A 22,828-nucleotide genomic window follows, 5' to 3' on the forward strand; every position below is an offset into this window, starting at 1 on the left:
ACACAACGTGCAACTCAAAATACTTTATATTAATAGAAGGCATTTCAATAGTAATATAATAGTAATAATATCTGAACGCCAACAGTGTAATGATAGTAATAAAAACAGTATTAAATATCATCCAATCATATATTAGAAAAGTACTTTATTACTTCTTAGTGTACTTTAATATAGTTGTTATTATTTAATATGGTACATACATTAAGGTATTTTGTAACACTACCATATTATAGTGTATTACATAATACAACACTACCCTACATTATATATGCATATCGCAACTATATGAGATAACATAATGTAACACTTTATTAATCCTCAGGGGAAATGCAGGTGTTACAACAAGTCAAAAAATAAATAAAAAACGAAAAATGAAATAAAATATATGTACAAATATAAATTCACATTATACAGTACTGTATATGGCTACATTATTATGATGATGAGGTATGATGACATTATCATCATCGTCATCGTATTTCTGTCATTATCAGTCACTACAATTGTGATCACTATACTTCTACCCGGTTTTGTGGCGTTATTCTAATAATTTCATTCAATTCAAGTTTTGATAATGTTGGAACGGTAGAAAAATGACATTGAGAGTGAACTCAATCAAGAAGATTTCAATCAGAGAGTGGCAATTTAAAACTTTATTCAAGTTGAAAGACACAATCAAGTAGTAAAGGCCTCAATCATGTAGTTCCATTTTCTGCCCAAAAAATATATTACAAACCAACAAACTGTATAACCCTAAAAAGAAATACTGTAATTTGATCATAGTAGATTAATGTCGGAAATGTGACATCACAGAGAAAGAAAAGGCAAAGCATGATATGTTTTAAATGTTGGCATTTTAACATAGCAGTGACTCATAATCTTTTCGAAACAAGAAGAGTTTCAACACAGAAAAATGATTGGACAAAATAATAAACTACAACCAATATATTTCATCACACCTTTTGTTTTTTTCATAACAAGGAGATGATGTAGTATTCATAATTCAAAAAGGCCACAGCTGAATCTCCAGATTCAGACAATAAAGCAAAGCCTGTTTGTTGTTCTAATATAAATAACTACCAGCCATTGATAAAATGACCTATAAAAGAACGGATTGTTTTTTATTTGACTGCATTGACGCGTGCATTAAAATAAATTATGTCCCTTATGTAATCTACATGTTACCACACTCCTTTCCCTTCCCTCAACTCTGCTGAGTCGGGGAAAACAGCCTGTAAACCTCCTGTGAGCTGATATCTGGATGCACTCTGCTTAACTACTAGACTGACTGCATTCCACAAACACGCTAACGCTTACTTCTCCAAAACAGGACATTTGAAGTACGCATATTTGTGTACTGTCACGTTTCACAGGCTTGTACATGTTCATGTAGGTTTTGTACATGTGCTACGCTTGAGAGAAAAATATAATTATCTCATCCATCCATCCCACTGATGCCCGACGACATGCTGCATTTATTTTGCCGGGGCAGAATAACCCCCGAAGCGCACTCTATACTTGAAACTCCTATTCCATTTAATCACACACCAGTTAAAAAAAAAAAAGATATCAATGAGATTTCTTAAAGATAGTAAAAAATGGTAAATTAATACCATCCCTGTTCTGTGTAGGATGACTCATCTTCACGGCTGGCACAATCGTATTCAAGTCCTTTTAAAGGGTGCTTTCGGTACATGGCGCTCCTTTGCCTCCGGATCTGCTGCCGCGGCTCCTACGAGCTGCCGACGGAGGCGGTCGGAGTGTTGGGACCGGGGTGCTGCTTCACCACGCCGTCGTGGGAGAGGACGCCTCGTCCGGAGCCTCGTCCGGCGCCGGCGCTCCGGCTTGGAAGGAGCCCTGCAGGTCCATGTTAACGCACAGGACGCCCGGCAGCAGCTGCCTCTGGTACTGGTCCAGACGCATAATGACATCCAGGACCGAGGAGCTGCCCCAGCTGGGGAGCAGAGTGCTGGAGCTGAGCTGAGAAGGCAGCAGCTGGTAGTGGTGCAGCTGGAGCTGACACGAGAACCTGGAGAAGAAGATCGAAACACCAGCGGAATGCGCTGGGTTTAGGACGAGCCATAGTGCGCTGCCACCACCGCCGGAGCCAAACAGTAATCCCCCGTGAAACGGTGAAATGTGAGCATGGAGGTTAAAAAGAGATCGCTGGCGACAGCGGTGTCAGATCCAGGCTGAGGGTGAGTCCACCAGAGGAACCTGTTGATATGTTGACGATTATTTGAAGAATTATTTGCGAAATACTCGATGAAAGCTGAAGCAGAGTATAATGTTTACTTCTACTAAATGCCTTTTATATCTTGTGTATATATTATGTAAAGGACTTGTGTATGAAATGTGCTATGCAAAAAGTGCAGCAAAAGTTCACCTTACTTTAGTACCCCATTACAGGTTTCGCAAGACAATACACAACAGATTGTTTATTGTGTGATCCATGGAATGCAATTCTGTAACATAAATCTATGCAGGTGAGTTGCAATGCTTTTTTTTTTATCACACACACTTTCTGGTATTTTGCTGTTCATATTTCATATCATCATTTTACATCATCGTTTAGAAGACGCTTTTGTCCAAAACGATTTACAGTTATTCATACAGCGATGGACGCAGCCATCGGGAGCAGCTAGGGGTCAAGTGTCTTGCTCAAGGACACTTCAGCACGCTAGCAGGAGGATTACTAGACGACCCGCTCCACCTCCTGCGCCACTGCCCCCTCATGCTGACAACACGGTAACTACAGCACACGATGTTTTAAATTCAGCGTTGGTGTCACATGAAGATTTCTTTACATTCCACATAATTGAAAGGTGGCTGGTTGTGGGGGGGGGGCTACATGTTTTCATTACTGTAGTTAAAAATCACGGGCTCTGTGAAGGAGCATTTACCACAGTGAGACTGAGTACCGGCAAGCTGTGGAAAGTTTAGCGCTCTGGGAATGTCAAAAGAAAATGGAGTAAAGGTGGAGAGAACTCCTGAGAGAACGGCTCTAAGGGAGACGCCGCCCGGGGGGGGGGTTGAAAGGGTGTTAAGTCGGATGTGTGTGTCGTCTCCAACCTGGCGGACACATGCTGGGAGATACTCTGAGAGGCGCGGCGCAGAGCACACTGGAGCACCTTCACAGCCTGCTCTCGAACCCACACCATGTCCTCCTGCACGTCTGGCAGCCACTCCAACAGCCTGAGGGTCGGACGGGCTATTATTAGTTATGATCGCTATTACAAGTAAATTACTTTTTGTAATGACCTCATTGAACCCTGGACGAATGAGGAATAAATGCACCGGTTGGGGCTGTTACCATGAGGAGCGACCCATCGACCCAGGGCAATATCAGGGCGATATCTAACTTCATTGGTTCGCTGCTTTGCTTCACGTTTAAACTCAAGGAGACAATATACCGCTTTGACTTTCCCAGCGCACGTTACAGGAACGGAGTCTACCTGACGGTCATGGACATGGCCGACTCCAGGGGGAGGGTGTAGGGCAGCATCATAGCAGCAGCCATTCTGACCGGCAGCAGGTTGCTAAGCGACTGCACCAGGCTCCTCCTCTCCGTGCAAGCCTCCACCAGAGCTGCAGAGGGAGACAAAGTGAACACAAAGCCTCCGCCTGGAATTCAATATTTACTCTGAAGACACTCCACTACTAATTAACTACTGATTCACTACTTATATTATATGAAAACTTCCCCACAACAATAATAACTGGACTGTTTTTTTTACACTAAATTACACAGTTATTATATTATTAGTATAAAATTGTGTTTGTAGGCAAGTATATTCCTTTTATCTCAGTATTTTGTACAATATGTGCGACAAACCGTGGTCCTTTTCGGGGCACTCTGCAACAAAGCGACGTTACCTCTGTGGAGGTTGGGCGGAAGATGCTCAAAGATCCGCTCCTCGAAGGATTGAACCATCACTGCATGGAGCTCCTCCACTTCTTCATCGTCGTTACTGAGGTCGTCGTCGTCATCATCATCATCATCTTCTTCTTCATCATCATCATCATCATCACCATCATCATCAGAAGAAGCAACATTGTCTGCGTTCTGCTCTCTGCTGGGAAGCAGGGCTCTGTCTCCGTGAGGTCCGATGAAGTTCAGTAACCCTGGAGGACAGACGTGACAGCGTTGACGTTTATTCGCTAGTTGGGGTACTCTTAAAACAAGAAAGAATTAGAGAAGAAGGAGAAGGAAAGAGAGAAGAGAAGAAAGAATGAGGGAAAGACAGAAATAAAAAACAAAGGACTGAAAGGAAGCAAGAAAGGAAAGAAAGAAAGAAAGAAAGAAAGAAAGAATGACATGCAAATGCATGCAGGAGGAAACCATGATAGCAAACATGAACCCATAGGGGGCAGCAGAGGTCCGCCAACAGGCTCACAATTTAACAAAACTAGCGCAGTGCAGCCCGTTCCAAAGATCCATGTTGGAAATGCAGCGCCCTTTCAAAACATGCCTGTTCGGGACGGGCTGCACTGCGGATGTAAGTGACTCAGTCGCAGAGCCCTGACGCCCCGCCCCGCTGCTGCACACGGCTCACTGTCCACTTGTTTAGTCAACGTTTATTAATATTAGCGTGTCGCATGTCTAAATTGCACCAAATTCGACACTGCACATGCTTGGGTCCCCAGCAACACACCCACCAAATGTGAAGTAGATCGGATGAACGGTTGTCGAGATAATCAAAGGACATACAGACAGGCAAACAGACTGACAGACAGACACAGACAGACAGAGATTCCTTCCTTTATAGATAGATTGACCTCGCATTTCGCTGTTCATCACACCTTTCACTTGACATTTGATGGCACGTTGTTACAGGAGACATAACACTAGATCGAATGCAGTATGAGAGACAGAATAACACCTGAGTGATGATCGTGGCGTGAATGAAACCACCGTTTAGGGCGCTCTAGGACACAGAACGTTCCTTCTTACCGTTTCTTTTCAAGAAGTGAAGAGCATCTTTATAACCCTGTTTACACATGGTCTTCATCACCTGACCCCCCCCCCCCAAAACAAAAACAACAAACAAACAAACAAGCACACACACACACAGACAGGTTCATTTCTTATTAGTCACTTTAATCCATAGAGGTCAGTCCAGTCCACGCTGGGCTGCTTCCAATCCAATAGTATGTTTGTCCGACTTTGTGTTTGTGCCAGAGTTTGGAGGCTACGCACCATGGGGTCAGGGGGGAACAGCGCCTTCGACACCCTGTACAGGTTTTTGAGGGTGAACTGGATGCTGGTGTTGGTGAAGCGCAGCTCGTGCATGTTGGTGGAAGTGTCACGGGGACAGATGTCGCTCTCCCCGGAGAAAGGCGAAACAGTGATGGTGTTTTTCAGCTCATACTGAGGCAGGTTGTCCGAGATCCCACCATCAACATATCGCTGAATGGCAAACACAAAAATAGATTACCAATAGCACAATGTACATTTTTTACCAGTACATCATTAATAGCACACGTATCAGAAATGCTTTTACATGTAAGCTTAAATGCGCTTTGGAATGTACTGGCTTTGTGTGTTGTTCCGTGTCAACAAATACGATTGGAGTGACATCAGTGTTTGATTTTGAGCCACTGAGGACAGGAAAAGACAGAACAACCTTGAAGCCACAGCCAACAAAGTCCCATCTATAACTGCTACTCACACACACATACACACCACACACACACACACACACACACACACATACACTACACAAGTATCACAAAGGCCACACGGGGAGGTTTAGAGCTCCAGTATTGCTCAATGAGTGTTCTTAGAAAAGGCTTTGTGCCAGCGATATCCAGCTAAAATATTAGATTCCCTTTCACCTACACTGGTAGATTTCCAACACTAAGGCCCAAGGAATTCATAGTGTTTTTTTTCCAATTCAGAGCAAACACATTCTGGAGGGAAGGGAACGTTCAAAAGCTGTGTATGAGAAGAGTAACTTGACAACAGGGACAACAACAACCAATTCAAGGAAACACAAGGGAGATCGAGAAGAAGAAAATATTAACAGGATGGCTGTTTATATAGCGTCCTGTTTTTACTGCGTGTGTGTGTGTGACGGACCCTTGTGTTTCGGCGAGAAGTAAAAACAAAACAAAAAAACGACCTGTGTTCTGGAGCATGGAGCTCCATGCTCCCGATTTGAACTGTCTACATGCGAGTAAGAAACTGACACACAAAACAAAACTCACCACGCCGCACAGCGTCGGGGGGATCAGACCACAATACACTGGGATGTAAGCACTGCACACACACGCCTGTTTCAGAGACATGTGCAAACATTATCAGCATCCATTGAAAGAAGCAAAATTGGGAGGAAAGAGTCACAAAATGAAACAGACTGAGCGATAAGGTGATAGGATGTCACTGGCTCTGATGGAAATTCAAGATTCAATATTCAAGAGGTTTATTCGTCACATACATATACATACTTTCATACATATACATACTTTCATACATATACATACTTTCATACATATACATACTTTCATACATATATGCAGTGAAATGTAATGCAACGCACCCGGTTATAACACACAATAGGTCCTAGGAAAAATTTATTTCTAAAAGACCAACTAACTGACTCCTAAAACGTAATACAGTAAGTCAAATACTTATAGAATAAAAATAAAAATATATAGAATAAAATAAAATACAATAATATAAAATTAAATAAAATGGAATAGATAGAGGGAATATGCTTATGTATATGGAATAGGCAATTATGTATATACAGATATGTGCATTAAAGTGGCAAAAATATATTTGATACCATGCAACGTAAGGTAAAGGGTTATTATAATCCCACTCGATAAAATCTATTCCAAATTGACCAATTTCTTGGTCTGAGGTCACGCCCGAAATGTGCTTTCCGTGACACGGTACCGAGAGAAAACGAGGGCGCACGCACCCCGGCCCCCGGCCCTCACCTGCACCAGCTCCTCCTTGCTGTCGAAGTGGAAGACCAAGACGTTCTCTCCATCGGTCACCCGGGTGAGGGAGATCCCCAGGCGGCCCGTGGCCCGGCGGTGGGCGTCGGGCGGCAGCGTGCGGTGCAGCATGCCCCGCACTATCTTCACCAGGTTGAAGGAAGGATGCATCGGCCCCAGGAACCGTTTCCGGGCCTCTTTCGCAACATCGATGATGTTTGCGCCGGCTTCCCCTGCGAAGGCGGTCGCACGACGGACGTTAAAATAAATAATAATAATAATAATAATAACACGCACCGAGGTGTCACGACAGCGCCGTTCTGTTTGCGGAGCCGATGGGATTTAATGGTCAAAACGAGGAAACTAGACAATGAAATGGTGTTCAACAGAAGGCAGCGAGCGACAGAGGAGATGTGGAAATGATGATTCTATGGCGCCTTGTTTTGTTGTATGTGGGATTGTCGTTATTATTGTTGTTGTGTGAACATTGATGTACAACTCTGGTGTTCGCACGTGGACACGGGCGAACTGAAGCGATTCCACTGCAAATGGAGGAAAGACGTCGCACGTTCGAAACGAGGCCCGGCGTGAAGCGCATATCAGATACCCACCCAGGCAGACTCCGGTGACCAGCGCCGTGGCAGTCAGGGCCCCGGCCGAAGCCCCGTAGATGTGCCGAGCGTTGCCGACCAGGAAGGGCGCCTGTTCCAGCAGGCAGCTGGCCACCCCGACGTGATAAATACCCAAGAAACCGCACCCGGCGAAGGAAATGTTCCACGGAGAGTCGAGGGGGAACATCGTGCTCTGGCTCCAACACCTGCGACGCTCACGGCATGACTGTGCTCACTGTGAAGTAACGACCGTTTAATAACCCTCTGTTGTTGGTGTTATGCGTCCTATGAACTTCTGTGACTCTCGGAAACCCGGAGTTTTTTAGGGGTCAGACGGAGCTGCAGAACTCTACGTCCGCGGTGAAGTGGACACGACTCCACGCCGTCTCCGGGGGAGTCCAGCTCAGCGCCGGCCGCTTGTTTACAAACTCGAGTGGGCGGGGCTTACACCCCGGCGCGTCCACGCCGGGCAAAGGGGCGTCCAGTCGCGAGCGGCGTTGCTGAGGCGGCTGACCAATCGGAGGGCGGCTTGCGGCTGACCTTCCCCGTTATTGAGCTGCCCCGCCCCCTTTCCCTCCCTGGGGGAGCAGGTTTATCAGCAGGATGAGAGGTTATGGATCCGGAAAGATTAGCGTTGTTGTTGTGAATGGATGTTATCTGCTCCCCTCACGTGTTTGTCTCTGTTCGTCGAATTACCCTTTTGATCTCTCTTGGCAATGACATTGCATTTCCCCCTCTTGTATTTAAATAGAATATATGCTTTGCCTTTATCATTTGATATATATATATATATATATATATATATATATATATATATATATATATATATGTGTGTGTGTGTGTGTGTGTGTGTGTGTGTGTGTGTGTGTGTGTGTGTGTGTGTGTGTGTGTGCGTGTGCGCGTGCGTGTGTGCTTGGCTCATATCAGACACAAGATTAAACCACTGACAGGTGAAGTGAATAACATTGCTCATCTGGTTCCAATGGCACCTGTCACGGGGTGGGATATATGAGGCAGCAAGTGAACAGTCAGTTCTTGAAGTTGATGTGTCGGACGCAGGATAAATGGGCAAGCGTAGGCATCTGAGGCACTTTGACAAGGGCCAAATTGTGATGGCTGGACGACTGGGTCAGAGCATCTCAAAAACGCCAGGGCTTGGGGGGTGTTCAGTGGTGTATGAAGTGGTTACTACCCACCAAAAGTGCTGCAAGGAAGGACAACCGATGAACCGGTGACAGGATCATGGACGCCCATGGGCTCATTGATGCACGCGGGAAGCAAAGTGTAGCCTGTCTGGTTGGGTCCCACAGAGGAACTACTGCAGCACAAAGTGGTGAAACAGTGAATGTTGCTATGATAGAAAGGTGTACAACACACAGTGCATGGCAGCTTGCTGCGTATGGGAGCACTCACAGTGTCCATGCTGACCCCTGTCCACCCCTGAAAGCACCTACAATGGACACGTGAGCTTCACAACTGGACCATGGAGCAATGGAAGAAGGTGCCTGCTCTGATGAATCACCTTTTCTTCTACATCATGTGAATGGGCGGGGTTAGGGTCCGATCGGATGGAGCATCCATGGGATGTGCTGGAACAACAAGCCAGATCCCAACTACAACTTCCAGGACTTAAAGGATCTGCTGCCAATGTCTTGGTACCAGATACCACAGGACACCTTCAGAGTCTGGTGGAGTCCATGCCTCCACGGGTCACAGCTGTTTTGGCAGCATGAGGGGGATCTACACAATATTAGTGTTATTAGTGGTGGTTTTAATGTTGTGGCTGATTGTCTATATGTATATATAGTTCAAGTTCAAGAGATTATTTAGTGTATATATATAACTGTGTGTGTGTGTGTGTGTGTGTATACACTGTGTGTGTATATATATATATATATATATATATATATATATATATATATATATATATATATATATATATATATATATAGCAAATGTGTATATATTTCCTGATTTAGATTATATATTTTTTTCAGAGTTTTATTATTGCACCGTATGACTGCATGGAACAATTAAAGAAGCCTGACAGCAAATAGGCTGTACTGTATACTGTATAGCTTAGGTATATATCCCTAACACCATCTTTATTATTTATACAGAATTACACCTTATAGAACCTTTACAGGATCTATGGCTTGATAGAATATTTAGAACCTGAATACTTTGAGACTAAAATGGACTCAGACTCAAAGGGACTATTGATCAGAGAGCACCTTCACAATGTAAATGTATTCCAGTAAACAAAACATCCTTTATAGTTATTAAACTACCCAATGCATTGCTGGATATTGTCCCTCACTTCAAATTGCTCCTTTTGGGTGCCTTAATTAACCTTCAATTAACTTCAACACAATAAGCTACTACGTTTATCCCTTTTGGTGCATTAGACCGTCTTTAACGCTATATAACATTATATTTACCACTGCTGTTGTATAATAGTGCAGTGGCTCTCAAGCTGTTTTCATAGTATACACCCTCTAGGTCTTTTTTTCAGCTGGGTTTTAGCAGTTAAACATTTTCTTTTGATAAATGATGTACTGTACGTGGGTTTTTTTTTTACATTATAATATAACTGATATTTTTCCACATATTTATTTTCCACATAATTTTATTTTATTTTAGTGTCCTCCCTGCAGGACCGCAACGTACCCCGAGTGAATTATCAACATATGCAGCTTTAAAAGCAACTTATGCCAAACAAATAATTGATGTGATGTGAGGCGGCGGCTCGAAAACGTCTTTTAATAAACGCGCGTCAGCGTATTCTGGACATTTCGTCGCGGCCAGCGGGGAGTTCGCTGTCGGTGACGTCATCCCGTGGCAGACCCAGAGACGCGTCCCGCCCTCGATTGAAACTTTGGCGGGGCTACCGCGGGGGGCGCTCGCTTTGCCTTAACGGCGCACGCCGAACGCGGCGCGCTTCCGCCCGCCGGGACCGCCGAGCCCCCGAAGCCCCACCCGGCGGTGTGTCGCGGGTCGTTCAAATCGAGCGACACATTCCCTCACGCACCCGGATGTAGGCGAGTAGCCGCGCGGACGGCGCCGGGCGCGTGCAACACCACGGCGCCGTGACTTCGCTGTCGTCGGTAAAATATCTATTTATTATCATTTCATATTTTATTTGGTTTAAAGGTTATTGCATTAGTTGCGTATGCCTGATGTCATTGTCGATAACCGGCTGTAACGTTAAATTGAGAGTCAGGTTAATAGTTTATTTTCCTGTGACAGTGGCTCCTCGTTGTTTACATTTGTCTGAATGTGTCTCCTATACAATAACATTTTAATATCTGTATATAATACTTCATAGTTTGATCCTAATAGTTGTATGTGCACATGCAGAATATATTTACATGCACAATTTCTTGATTTTACATAATTTTTTCTATGGGGCCAAATATTTTCCATTTCTATTGGTATTACTTTATTGTTGTAGACTATTTGTCCCGATGTATTTTGTTGTTGTAACCACACTTTTCCACGAGTATCTTTCTAATCTTATAATACCTCTACAAATTATTTTTTGGGGGAAATTGCTGGACCGGTGTTTAGGTTCCAGTGTGGTTGAGATAGAGAGAAGAAACAAGGCAGAAGTCCAGATGCAGATCTTCATGTACGGGATGTACGGGACAAGGGCAACATGAGGATGAAGAAGATGCATTTCTTCAATAAACACAATCATAAAGTGATTATAAAGAGACCCTTCCATGAACGCTGTAGACTTTAGAGACAGTGGCGGATTTCCAAAACAAGAGTGGGGTTATGTCTAATGTAGTTGATAGAGCAATGGAGAACATTGACACAAGACTTTCCAGTCAAAGTGGAGAGGAGGAAGATCATCCAGAGGTTCCTGCCCACCACTCCGAAAGAACTGAGGACCAGGCCACTGCTGAAGCTGGGTCTGTGTCATCGTCACTAAGCCTCCTCGACGTGGGGGGTTCCACCACCTGTGGTACGCCTATCCTTTCCTCTTCGTCCTCCTCTTCATCCTCAGTCTTGTCTCTCAGTCCACCCTTGCCCCCACATGTGGAGCTCTCTGCTGTGCTGACTGATACACGGCTGACCCTGGATCTTTACCACGGAGGGGCGGCCGCACTGCCTGTCCTCTGGAGGTGCGATCCGGGGCTCCTCCGGGGCCTGCAGTACCTGAGACTGGGCTCAGAGGACCAGCCAGGCTTGGACCAAGCACTAAAGGTCCTACCCAACCTAACACAGCTGCACTCACTGGCTATTCGAGGTATCCCATCCTACTCATGCTCCAAGTACCGTTACTGTAAACCCGAGATGTTGATATTAACACATCTGCCTTGGTGTTATCTGCTCAGGCTACTTACATTTCTGACATTTCTCCAGGGACTAAAGTCCTGCACTGTAGCAGATACTGGCATGGCTGTGACGTAGAACATTAATAGTGATAGTGATGTATAGGGATGCATAACAGGAGTCACTCTTGGGTAGTTGACGATACTGAGTGCTGATACTGTCACAATTATAGCAAGATCTGAGAGACACTTTATTATTTTTAGTAACTGACTTATTCATTGCTTTATTTAAACAAGATCATGTATAACAAAACTGTCATCGAGGTCAATAATGAAACATGAAACAGGAACTGAATGCAACGACATAATTTTACTGCTATCTGTTTCAGGTTCGTAGCATTTTTATTACCAAGATTAAATCCGCATGGCATTGGATTCCTAGTATGGGTTTGGGTATCCATGCCTCCCTATGGTGGATTATAACCTCTGCCATTTTCTTTGTCCTCCCCTATTTCCAACTCCATGCCTTGATATTCTTCCCATTTCAAGGGCACTGTCTTTGCGACCCGCAGGGCTTTTCCCTACCCGGCCTCCTCACCTCTCTTCCACCCTCTCTCTCGTCCCTCTCGCTCCTCTCACACCTGGACCTCTCCTTTAACCAGCTCACCTGCCTGCCGTCCTGTCTGCTCAGCTTGCCTCTGCTCTCCTCCCTGCTTCTCTGCCACAACCAGCTCTGTTCTCTGCCCGCTGACCTCTGCCTGCTGGCCTCCCTCACTTACTTGTCTCTCCTGGGGAATCAGTTACTCTCTCTCCCTCAGAGCATGGGTGGACTGAAAGCACTGCAGACTCTGGACGTCTCCCACAACCTGCTGCAGAACTTACCTGAGGAGATCGGTGCTCTGGGAGAACTTGTTAAGCTGGAGCTGTCCCACAACAAGCTGAGGCAGCTGCCAGAGACAATGGGTAAGGGTGCGAGGGGGTGCGTGAGGCCCAGCACTGCCCAGTTTTACTGGAATGGAGGCTTGGGCTGCACAATATGGAAATATCACCAATGGGCTATCAGAAATAAAACATGTGATTAGCATTTCAATGTAAATATGACACGCTGAGTATAGCAGTAGTCGTGATTATATAACATTGAATAGTTGAATGTCATAGTATAATTTATAATAATAATTGCAGTTATCTAGTGACATTGGAATGTAAGAAATCAGGTACATAGGGTTAATTTGCCTCAACCCAACTGATGGAAAAACACCCAATTCACATTGTGATGTATAATAACACAATATAATAATAACACATTGGCTAAAAAGTCCCCTTGCATTGCATTGCATTTCAAATTACATTTTTTGCAGACGATAGAATAGGATGGATTTGATGAAATTGTATTTAACGTTATATTTTTGAGCTATTTGTATTTTTAAAGCTGTCACAGAACTTTTAAATATACTTGCTGTAAAAGCACACACTGTAGCCTGTGCTAATGTGTATATCGTGCATTTGTATTGCAATTTTGAAAAAAGGACGACAAAAAACTGCCTCAAGCACGATTGCAACGCGTCCCATGTCCTCCCAGGATCCCTGCTGTCGCTGCAGGAGCTGGTGATCCACAGCAACGACCTGCGGCTCATCCCACAGTGTCTGGACAAACTACCTCTGCTGAAGCTGGATGTGCGTAACAACCCACTGGGGCGACCCCCGACGCCGCCCCCTCTTCCCCCTGCACCTGGTAAGGGGAAAGCAAACCTTCAAACTGCTGCGTGCTTGACCTGCTCAGTTGTGCGGTGCTCAAAATTGACTTTACCCTCTCAGTCCAAGCAGAAAGGAAGATTCCGGAGTTGCACCTGGGATTCAATCAGCATGGGTAGATATTCTGGCGTTTTTCTGAACAGGTGTTCTTTCAAACTGCATCTTATCTACATTAAAGCATGAAATCATTCAATATTTTAGACATCTCCATCCTGTCGCCCCTCAGGTTCTGTGTGTCGTCCGCTGGTTGCCAGGTGTTCCTCCCAGGGGGCGCTGAGCTGCTCTTCCCCCCAGGCTGCCTGGCGACTACCACCAAACTCAAATGGACAGAGAGGAAACTGGACAGGAAGTGGGTGTGGCTAGAAGAGCACGATATCCTGTTGAGTCACCCCCTGGAGCTTCGACCACACGGAGTCACATTCTTAAAGGTACTAGTCGAGCAGTCCCAGGCATTCGAGGCCATAAGGGATAAGTTCACCATTCTTCAACCCAGGCCTTATTAAAATGTTGGTTCCCATCATTTAGAACTGTTTGTTGCACAATCTCGCCCAAAGCTTTACTAATGAGAAACTTACCACTAAGGTGCAGCTTTTCACCGTGCTTAAATACAGTCCAATGGCGCAAACCTTTCAGGCTTAAACATGTTAAATCTGCTTCTCAAAAATGGGAATCATAAGGCCTGGGTTGAAAAAAAAGCAAACCCATGCTTCAAACTGCATGTGCCTGAGGAACATCGACTTAAAGTCCCTAATCCTCATAGCCAGTGGAGGTGTGTGTGCCGTACCATCGAAGAAGAGGAGGAGAGGTGGTTGTGCGGAGGTTTGATGGAGAGTCGTGGAGCACGCTACCTACCGTCCTGAGGAGAGGAAGCCAGAGTCACAGCAGTCACCCTGGCGGAACTCCAGCACGGGTATCTCACAGACAGAAGAATATTTCAAAAATCCTTCATAGTTTGTCCTGTATTTTTAATCTTTATTGATCTTATTTTTGTAATTCAAAGTATGATTGAAGAGTCTGAGAATACGTTAGTAAAGAGTTAGAATATTTCGTTGTATAAATTAGGGATGCTAATTTAGAATTTTTTTCTGATCAATAGCCTCCCTCGTTAATCGATCATTAACAGTTATCCGGCAATATTAAAAGATTAGGGCACGGTCCCCCGAGGGTGGGGGGAGGGGGGATTGCGTGTTTTTGTTTTAGATTTTTTATTGGACTTTACAAATTATAAATGAGGGGAATCCTAAATATATTTTATACACAAACACAGCTCTCCGTGTGCCCTGATCCAATATCATCCAACTGCACAGCTGGAGAGCCGTTAGAGCCGTTCCTCCAAATAAAACGACTAAAAACGGTGTTTTTACTGTTTTAGTTGCAGGGACACGGGGGGGGCACAGAGGAACTTGTGTCTCGTTCCTCTGTGCTCCCCCCCCCCCCCGTTGATTATTTGCATTGAACAGCTGAATGTGATTCAACTGACAAAATTCTGATTTGGGTACAGCCCTGGAAAAAAAGTTAATAATAATTGGACATCCACAAAAGAAATACCCCATATGTTTAATGGACTGTTTCTCCCAGTGACGAGCGGAGCAACTGAAAAGTTATTTTGCTTTTTGTTAATTTATTTTTTATCTGATAGTGCTAATCGGTCAAAATTATTTTTTTCGGTTGACGGTTAAACGCTTAATAATTAACACCCCTAGTGTGAATGTTCCGCATCTCCCTATAAGTCCATGTTTTGTCACTCACTGTGACCGGATGTGTTGGTGGTTTGCTGTGTGGAGAATATTGATTATTATTATTATTTTTCGAGTTGCAGTATCTAGACTTACTGTTTTTGGTGCCTTCGCCGTGTCCCTGCAGCTGGCCTGCTGCTCCGTGGACCAGTTCTCCTGGTTTGTGGCGGTGTCTCGTCCGGTACGGGACAGCTGCTCTGTTACACCAGAGGGGGCGCTGCTGGTGTCCAGCTCTGACCCTGGAATCAAACTCCACTTCCCACCAGACTCCACCGCGCAGCCACGGATCATTACTCTGCAGGTACGCACGGCGAGTAGAGTGGTCGTTCAAACCAGGGCGGGGTGTAAATGGTCAAAGTGGTACATTGGAAGAACTATGGATTTGTTTGTATAATTTGTTGTGGTAGAGGTTAGATTTTGGTGGTAATCATTTGCATCACTGTGTGCAGCTGTTTATTGAAACACTTTTAAACACATTTAATTCAAACAATTTACACACATTTAAATCAAGACGATGGAACTTTTTTATTTTTTACCTTAAAATAACAGCTTCAAAATTTTGATGGTACACTGACCTCTTTCAGGGTTATTGTTATCGGACCCCGGACCGAAAAGTGCAATTGCACTCAAACTATAGGAGCGGCAAATACCAAAAGTTAAACAGTGCTGCTTCAATCACTGATACACTGTGTGTGTGTGTGTGTGTGTGTGTGTGTGTGTGTGTGTGTGTGTGTGTGTGTGTGTGTGTGTGTGTGTGTGTGTGTGTGTGTGTGTGTGTGTGTGTGTGTGTGTGTGTGTGTGTGTGTGTGCGTTCCTTTTATGTGAAAACAGACAGCGCACTGTTACATCCTAACAAATAATTAACATAAACAACACGCGCTCATTGGGCACTCGCTGAAAAGTGTCCTCTCGGTTTCTGAACACGTTGTCCACTTTCACTCCGGAGGTGTTACAGGTCTCAGTGTCCGAGGTCCAAATCCACTCCGGTGACCCTCTGGCCAGTGCCAGCCCCCTGCTCTGCCTCTCCCAGACTCCCAGCATGAACTTCCTGCAGCCTGTCAAGGTCCAGATCCCTCTGCCGAGCGGAGTCACGGGTAGGGAATGCTGTTGGTTATCTACATCGGAATCCAAGGCCAACTCCCCCCTCGCTCCCGCCCTCCCACTCATTGGACGCTAATAGAACGACACGCGCCACTTCGTGGGCACGTGTCGTGTTTTCCGCAGGCCACACGGTGGATCTGTCCTGTCTCCACCTGCTGCACGGAGAGCCCGGTGCCCAGACCTGGACGGACATCACCTCGCAGGTGTCTCTCTACGTGACTCACCTGTACGCCATCTTCTACATCACACATTTCTCCTGGTGAGGTCGCACCGCGTAATAATTATCACATCTCGATCGAGCCCGGCATTCCTTTGTTAACGATGAGTTGTTTTTTTGGGTTTTTTTTGTTTTTTGTTTGGGCGTGTTCTTGAATTCCTCCAGGTACTGGCTGTGGTACACCACCCAGCGCTGCGTCAGCGGGGCCGTTAGGAGAGTCTATCAGAGGCTGAAACAGTTCAGGGTTCAGTTCCTCGTCCTCCAAAGGAAGACTGACCCCACGCAGGTTCTCTTACAGTGTTTACCCACCAACAAGGTGCGTCCACGCTCCCCCGCTGTGCACCTCTGTAACTCTACAATGTAAACTGAGCACAAATCCAGTGGAAACCTCTCTGCTCAGCTCTCAGATGAAATAGATCTACAGCACCAGGCAGACGGGTCATTTGGGCCCCATCCAAATATTTGTGTACTTGGAGCAAAATTTATACTTATTTATTCCTAGTCCTTGTCACACAGGTTTCAACAGGTTGTGTGTGATAAAATGTTTTATGTTATTTTATATCTACAATCATTTTAAGATAATTACAATAATAAAAATAATAGTATGATTTATTTGTACAGTGCTTTTTATATCGCAACATGCCTCTCAAAGTGCTTTACATTAATAGAAGTAAATCAAAATCATCAAACAAGCTAAGAGCAGGGCATTAAAATAGTAGAATTAGAAAAACAAATGAATGATGAGACTGCAAATACAAGAAAATAAGCAGAATTGCATTTAAAGAACAATCTGTTTAAACATTTACAATGAATACATTAAAAGCTCACTTGAAAAGGTAGGTTTTTCGGCACTTGCTTGGCAAATATTTATAGATTAATGTTGATGTGATAATTAGAGCCCGGGCAGGTAATCCCTGGCCTGCTTCTGGCTGGATCTGGACCCGTCTGTCCCTAACTCCATGTGTTAAACTGATCATGTTGGATTAAACGTTGGATCAGGATCATGCCTCTTGGTCGTCAGGTGGAGAGCAGGGTTCAGTCGCTGTCGGAGCGCTACGACGGGCCGCAGCCCTCCGACCTGTGCGACCTGCTGGAGGGGGAGCAGTTCTTCGCCGGCTTCGAGAGGGGCTTGGACATCAACGCAGGTCTGAGGTCCTCCTCGTCGGTGTTTTCGGACCCTCTGAGGTCCCCCGGCGCCTGTTGGATCCTCACCAACTTGATACGGCTTTTTGAGGGGCTCATTTGACGTCATTCTTTATCTGCTCAGATAGGCCTGATTGCGTCGCGGGGAGGCTGTCTTTTGTGTTTTACTCCAGCCTGAAGAACCTGAAGGAGGTGTACCTCTGTCCTGCTCAGGGCCGGGGGGCCGCCGTGAGGGGCCAGGTGAGAGAACCAACCCCACACATGCACGCACGCACACACGCACGCACACACACACACACACACACACACACACACACACACACACACACACACACATTATTTCGGCCAAATACTTACCAACTGTGTGTGAAGTTGGTTTTGGTTGCTTGGTAAGGCCTTCAAATGCCCTTCACAAAACAAAAAAAACGGTGGCACAGCTCTTGTTTTCCAAGCGTTTCCTGGATGTACATCGGCCCCAATGAGGCAGGAGGCCTCAGGAAACGTGGTTTTCTACTTAGTACAGAGATTTGGTAATCTCTGTTAAAGTGTCAGTCAGAGACGCTCTGGATGAACTGTGGCAAAAAAGTTTTTTTTAATAAAATTATTATTGTTAATAAAACCATTTAAAAATACACACAAGACAACAAGACATTTTTTTGTTATACAAGGTACGTTTTTGAAAAGGACCTACTGTTATAACATGCAACATTTTTACTGTTGGATGACAAAATAGGGAACGTGTCCTTGAAGAACAGTCTGTATTTCTGTTACAGGTGTCGTTTTACAGAGGAGAAGTTCCCAACGACCTGCCAGAGGAAGTCGCACAGAAACGGAAAGGACATGATAACCAGTGGCTCGCCACATTGCCCATAAAACTCCCTGTTAGTGTCATTTAAAGTAGTTGTCGTTTTATTAATGCAGTGCCACCCGTATTTGTTTTGAATGTGCCAACCTTTTCCGGAAATGAGTATATGTTGTGTGTTTTATTTGAGTTTGTTAACAAGCCTGAAATGCTTAATTTAACAGTACATGTTTTTCATCTCTTTCTGGTCTAGAATTGTGTTGATAAGATTTTCGAGAGTTGAGAAAACATCTCTTACTGAGGAAACAGATAATTCTGGTCATTTCAACCTTGATGCCCGGAAGACATGACTGAACGTCCTTTTTATTTTTTCAACTATAATATTTATTTTATTGGGTTAAGAGAGCTTTTCTTTTTTTTTTTTTTTCTTTTTTTTTTGTCAGTTAAAATGTCTTACACCATCAGAGATGGTGGTGCTCGATTCGAGCTTGAACTTTTTTTTGCAGTGTATCCACTGGCAATATCAAGGCTATTTACAGTATTAAGTATGAATAACAATCTTAATACTTGAGATTCAGCATGTGTTTAGACTCTTCTTCGGAGACTTACTGTATGTTGTCCATTAGTGAGATGTTTAAGACATCTGTTCATTAAATTGTGTAAGCCTTTTAGCTAATCAGTTTTATATACAAACTGTCGGTTAAAAGTGACAGAACATTAAACAACACAGCCTATTTTTCAAACTGAATAAACAAGCATAAGTTCTCATGTCCACTGCTCCTGCTGCCGTGAGAAGTCAACACAATTTTTTCCTTTAGAAATCCTTGACAAAATAACTTTCTGTTTTTTCCCCTCCAAGGCTCTGGATTCAGACGGCCTGAGCGTTTCGGACGAGCTCTCGTACCCCCCGTTGAACCTGGGCGACCCGGAGAATGGCTACTTGACGGAGGCCAACCTGCTCTCCATCTCTTTGCAAATTGGACACGACTGGCGCGCCATCGGCATCAATCTGGGTTTAAGTTACCAGGATCTGGAGCGCATTCAGTACAAGCACAGGTTGGCACGGTGATCCAAGCACATTCACCTCACGTGTGTTTTTCACCTCAAACCTGCCCAAACACAGCGGTCCTCCTCATTTGTCCCCCTGCTGGGGACTCCTCGCTTGATTTGAGTTCTGTGTAGTGCTCGACTGAATTAAGGCTTTGGCAAGCTGCACGCCATTGCAAATTCCAGCTATCAGGTTGTCTGTTTGTACATGGAAAATTTAATTACAAACTAAGATTATTTATATAACCTGCTGGTTCAGGATGAGCTCTGGGATTATGAAGGGTGGGATTTAAAAGGAAGGAATCCAAACCCAATCAGATTGTGATCTTTTTTTAACCTTGTGTGGAATGGTGCAGATGAGCAAATTTGCAGGACCGATTTAGAGGTAAAATGGCTCCCGTTGTCTGTTCAGGGTTGTTTATGGAGAGTGACCTGACGTGTGACGTAATCCATGTGCACCAACATGTTTATGAGCGTAGAACTGTCAGGGGGCCAAGACGGAGCGATATGTAGAGTGACTGTGTTGCTGAAGAACCGGCAGAGAATTTTGATTGTTTTAATCTCTCTACTGTCAGCCCCCACTAAGCCATCTGGGACACTGCAGGGGATTACACACACACACACACACACACACACACACACACACACACACAGACTGATGCTCAGCTGGCCCTCACCAGATTCCTTTCTCTCACGAATCCGCTCACGCTCGCTCCTCTCACAGAGCATCCTCAAGGTGGAGAAAAGAACTGGGTTCTGGGATATTTTCCATGCTGCGCAGGCAGTTGATATTGTCTCATTCTGATGTATGAATGCAAACCCACGGATACAGGCGTCGACCACATTTTCTCTGGTCAAGTTGTCTCAGTACAGATTACAGTACATGTGTAGAGTAGTTCTCTGTGATACAAGAGCCAGGTTCTATGTGATCCACTGCTGTTATGATCTGACTAAAAGATCAACCTTTGAGTCTTGTTTTGTTATTATTGTTTATTTTCACAGAGATAATGCGGCCCCAGTGTTAAATTCAGTTTGATTTGCATCGGTAGTCCCTGTGCAGGGAGCATACACAAGACACACAGTACATACAATACGGGACAAAATAATTAACAATGCATTATACATTAAACAAATTTCAACAATGTAAAATAGTTAGAGCTATACCAATTTCCCTTTCCCTTCTTTCTCTGGCTCGGCATCATTTGTCCACCGAATTATTGCATCAAGTCTCTGGTGCAACAATTCCACAAATCATTAATGTTATAATCCAGGCCGTGACATTAGATGACATCATTTAGCTGACGCCGCAGTGAGATTCTTGAGGTTATTGTAAATAAATAAAATCCAAAACAAAACAAGTGTTCTCCGGGGTCACATTCCTCTCGTTCCTTCTCCCCCTCTCCGCCAGGGACAACCTCGGAGCCCTGGTGCTGGACATGCTCTTCCAGTGGGCCCGGGGCCAGGCGGGGGCTGGGGCCGGAGCGGTGCCCCAGCTGGTGCAGGCCATGGTGGAGAGCGGCAGGAGAGATGTGGCGGAGGAGATCGAAGACATCGTGAATCTGGGGAAGAGGAAGTACAGCGAGTCCCTGAGGAGAGTGGGTCTGGAGGCAGAGAGCGCCCCGGCTCCGCGGTGAACCCCAGCAGTAGGCAGAGCCAAGCCGGGCACAGATGGCCGGCTCGCACTTGGCTGACTTGTCCCGCTGCCACGTGCCACCGCTCAGCTCGTCTCGCTCTCCAAACAAAATACATCCGCGGGGCTTAAAAACAAACCGACTTGTCAAAATGACGGTAACCAACCGAGCTGGAGACGCCGCACATTACCGGACCAGGTGCGTGACAAGGGATTTGATGCCTCAGGCACAAAAGCACTCTCAGCAATTCACACCGAGAACTGAAGGCAAATCATTGTTTTCCATGGAGGGTGATGTCGAGGTGTGAGAGAACTGGTGGAGGAGTCCTTTATCTCCCATTCAATTATTATTACCGTCCCTGTGTTGTCCTGGCAACCATTTTAGATTCAAAACAATCTTGAGATGTGAGTACATCTGCGCCAACTGTGAACTGTTACCGGAATGGAATTGTAATCATCTGTGAAATGTATGGTTCATAAGTAAACCACACTGATACCAACAAATAAATCTCCTTTACATTTCACAGCAGGGCTCGCTTATCTACTGCTAAAAGATAAGATATTGCTTTACTTTTTCCCGGGGGGGAGAAATTAAGTACAGTGTAGTAGAAACATAAAGTATGTGCACTGAGTTAAAAGAATATAGATGCAAAATATTAATATGTAATGGACAGCTCAAGGTCCAGTCCAAATACAAGGTAGAATTTGCCATCGACCATCTTTTATTTTCTATTTTGGTGTTCAAGGTCATTGGGTTTGGAGGACTCGTCATGATGACGCTTTACTCCGCCCCCACCCGATACACACACGCACACACACGCACACACACGCACACACACACACACACACGCACACCCACACAGAACACGCACTATACACCTTCATCCACTGCAGGCTGAATGATGCTCGCAGCTCCTCTCCCTCACCAGCAGGGGGCGTCTGTCCACCTCCTCCAGCCTCGGCTCCCTTCTCCCCGCCCTCCCTCCGCTCCGCTCCCGTGCCCGCCGCTCAGCCTCCATTCACGGGAACCCAGACGCTCGTAACGCCGGTACGTTGGCCCCCCTGTCGACCTGTCAACCCAGAGGTAAACCAGAGGAGCCGCCGGAGGACGCCGAATCCAGCCCAGAACCTCCTCCACTCGGACCGCGGCGCAGACGGATGCGGAGCAGCCCGGCTTGAGGTGAGGCATGCGGGGAATAACGGACCGCAGTGGGACCTGGACTCCGGTGGTGCCCGGTGGTGTCCACCTGGGTGACGTGGAGGGGGGATATACAAGGTTATTTCCTAATAGCAGAGTCGAGTATCCGAGGGTGATATTGTGGATTACTCTGATTCTGATCGCCGTATGTGGAGGAGGAAATGATTTTCCGTTATGCGGTTTGATTTGCCTGCAGTGATGATAGGCCAGCCTGACCATCCCATTGTAGTAATAATAATAATAATGATGGTGATTATAATAACATCACCATGCTACTAAACGACAATGCAAGTATTCCACTGCATGATGTTCCAGTAAAAAGCATGGAAGTGATGGAAGGCAGATGTGGCCGCTCTTTAAACG

General features: G+C 45.2%; 2 protein-coding genes across 2 annotated transcripts; one reads left to right on the forward strand and one right to left on the reverse strand.

Annotated features, from left to right (window-relative positions):
- Positions 1 to 638: 638 nt before the first annotated feature.
- On the reverse strand, positions 639 to 7,950 carry pnpla2 (patatin-like phospholipase domain containing 2). Its single transcript, XM_080002488.1, has 9 exons — positions 7,560 to 7,950; positions 6,949 to 7,181; positions 6,211 to 6,276; positions 5,201 to 5,410; positions 4,955 to 5,015; positions 3,877 to 4,125; positions 3,456 to 3,588; positions 3,073 to 3,195; positions 639 to 2,029 (listed from the first exon to the last, which is right to left on the reverse strand). Exons 1-9 carry the CDS (start codon positions 7,744 to 7,746, stop codon positions 1,783 to 1,785), a joined length of 1,509 nt encoding a protein of 502 aa, XP_079858614.1. The 5' UTR covers positions 7,747 to 7,950; the 3' UTR covers positions 639 to 1,782.
- A 3,233-nt stretch (positions 7,951 to 11,183) lies between these two features.
- On the forward strand, positions 11,184 to 21,758 carry pidd1 (p53-induced death domain protein 1). Its single transcript, XM_080002492.1, has 15 exons — positions 11,184 to 11,814; positions 12,389 to 12,802; positions 13,419 to 13,571; positions 13,655 to 13,706; positions 13,818 to 14,019; positions 14,352 to 14,501; positions 15,455 to 15,628; positions 16,274 to 16,421; positions 16,552 to 16,687; positions 16,811 to 16,961; positions 17,667 to 17,790; positions 17,913 to 18,028; positions 18,562 to 18,669; positions 19,450 to 19,646; positions 21,046 to 21,758. The coding sequence occupies exons 1-15, from the start codon at positions 11,340 to 11,342 to the stop codon at positions 21,269 to 21,271; spliced, it is 2,826 nt and encodes a 941-aa protein (XP_079858618.1). The 5' UTR covers positions 11,184 to 11,339; the 3' UTR covers positions 21,272 to 21,758.
- The last annotated feature ends 1,070 nt before the right edge of the window (positions 21,759 to 22,828 follow it).

The sequence above is a fragment of the Zeus faber genome (assembly GCF_960531495.2).
Source record: "Zeus faber genome assembly, chromosome: 6".
Classification (NCBI taxonomy): domain Eukaryota; kingdom Metazoa; phylum Chordata; class Actinopteri; order Zeiformes; family Zeidae; genus Zeus; species Zeus faber.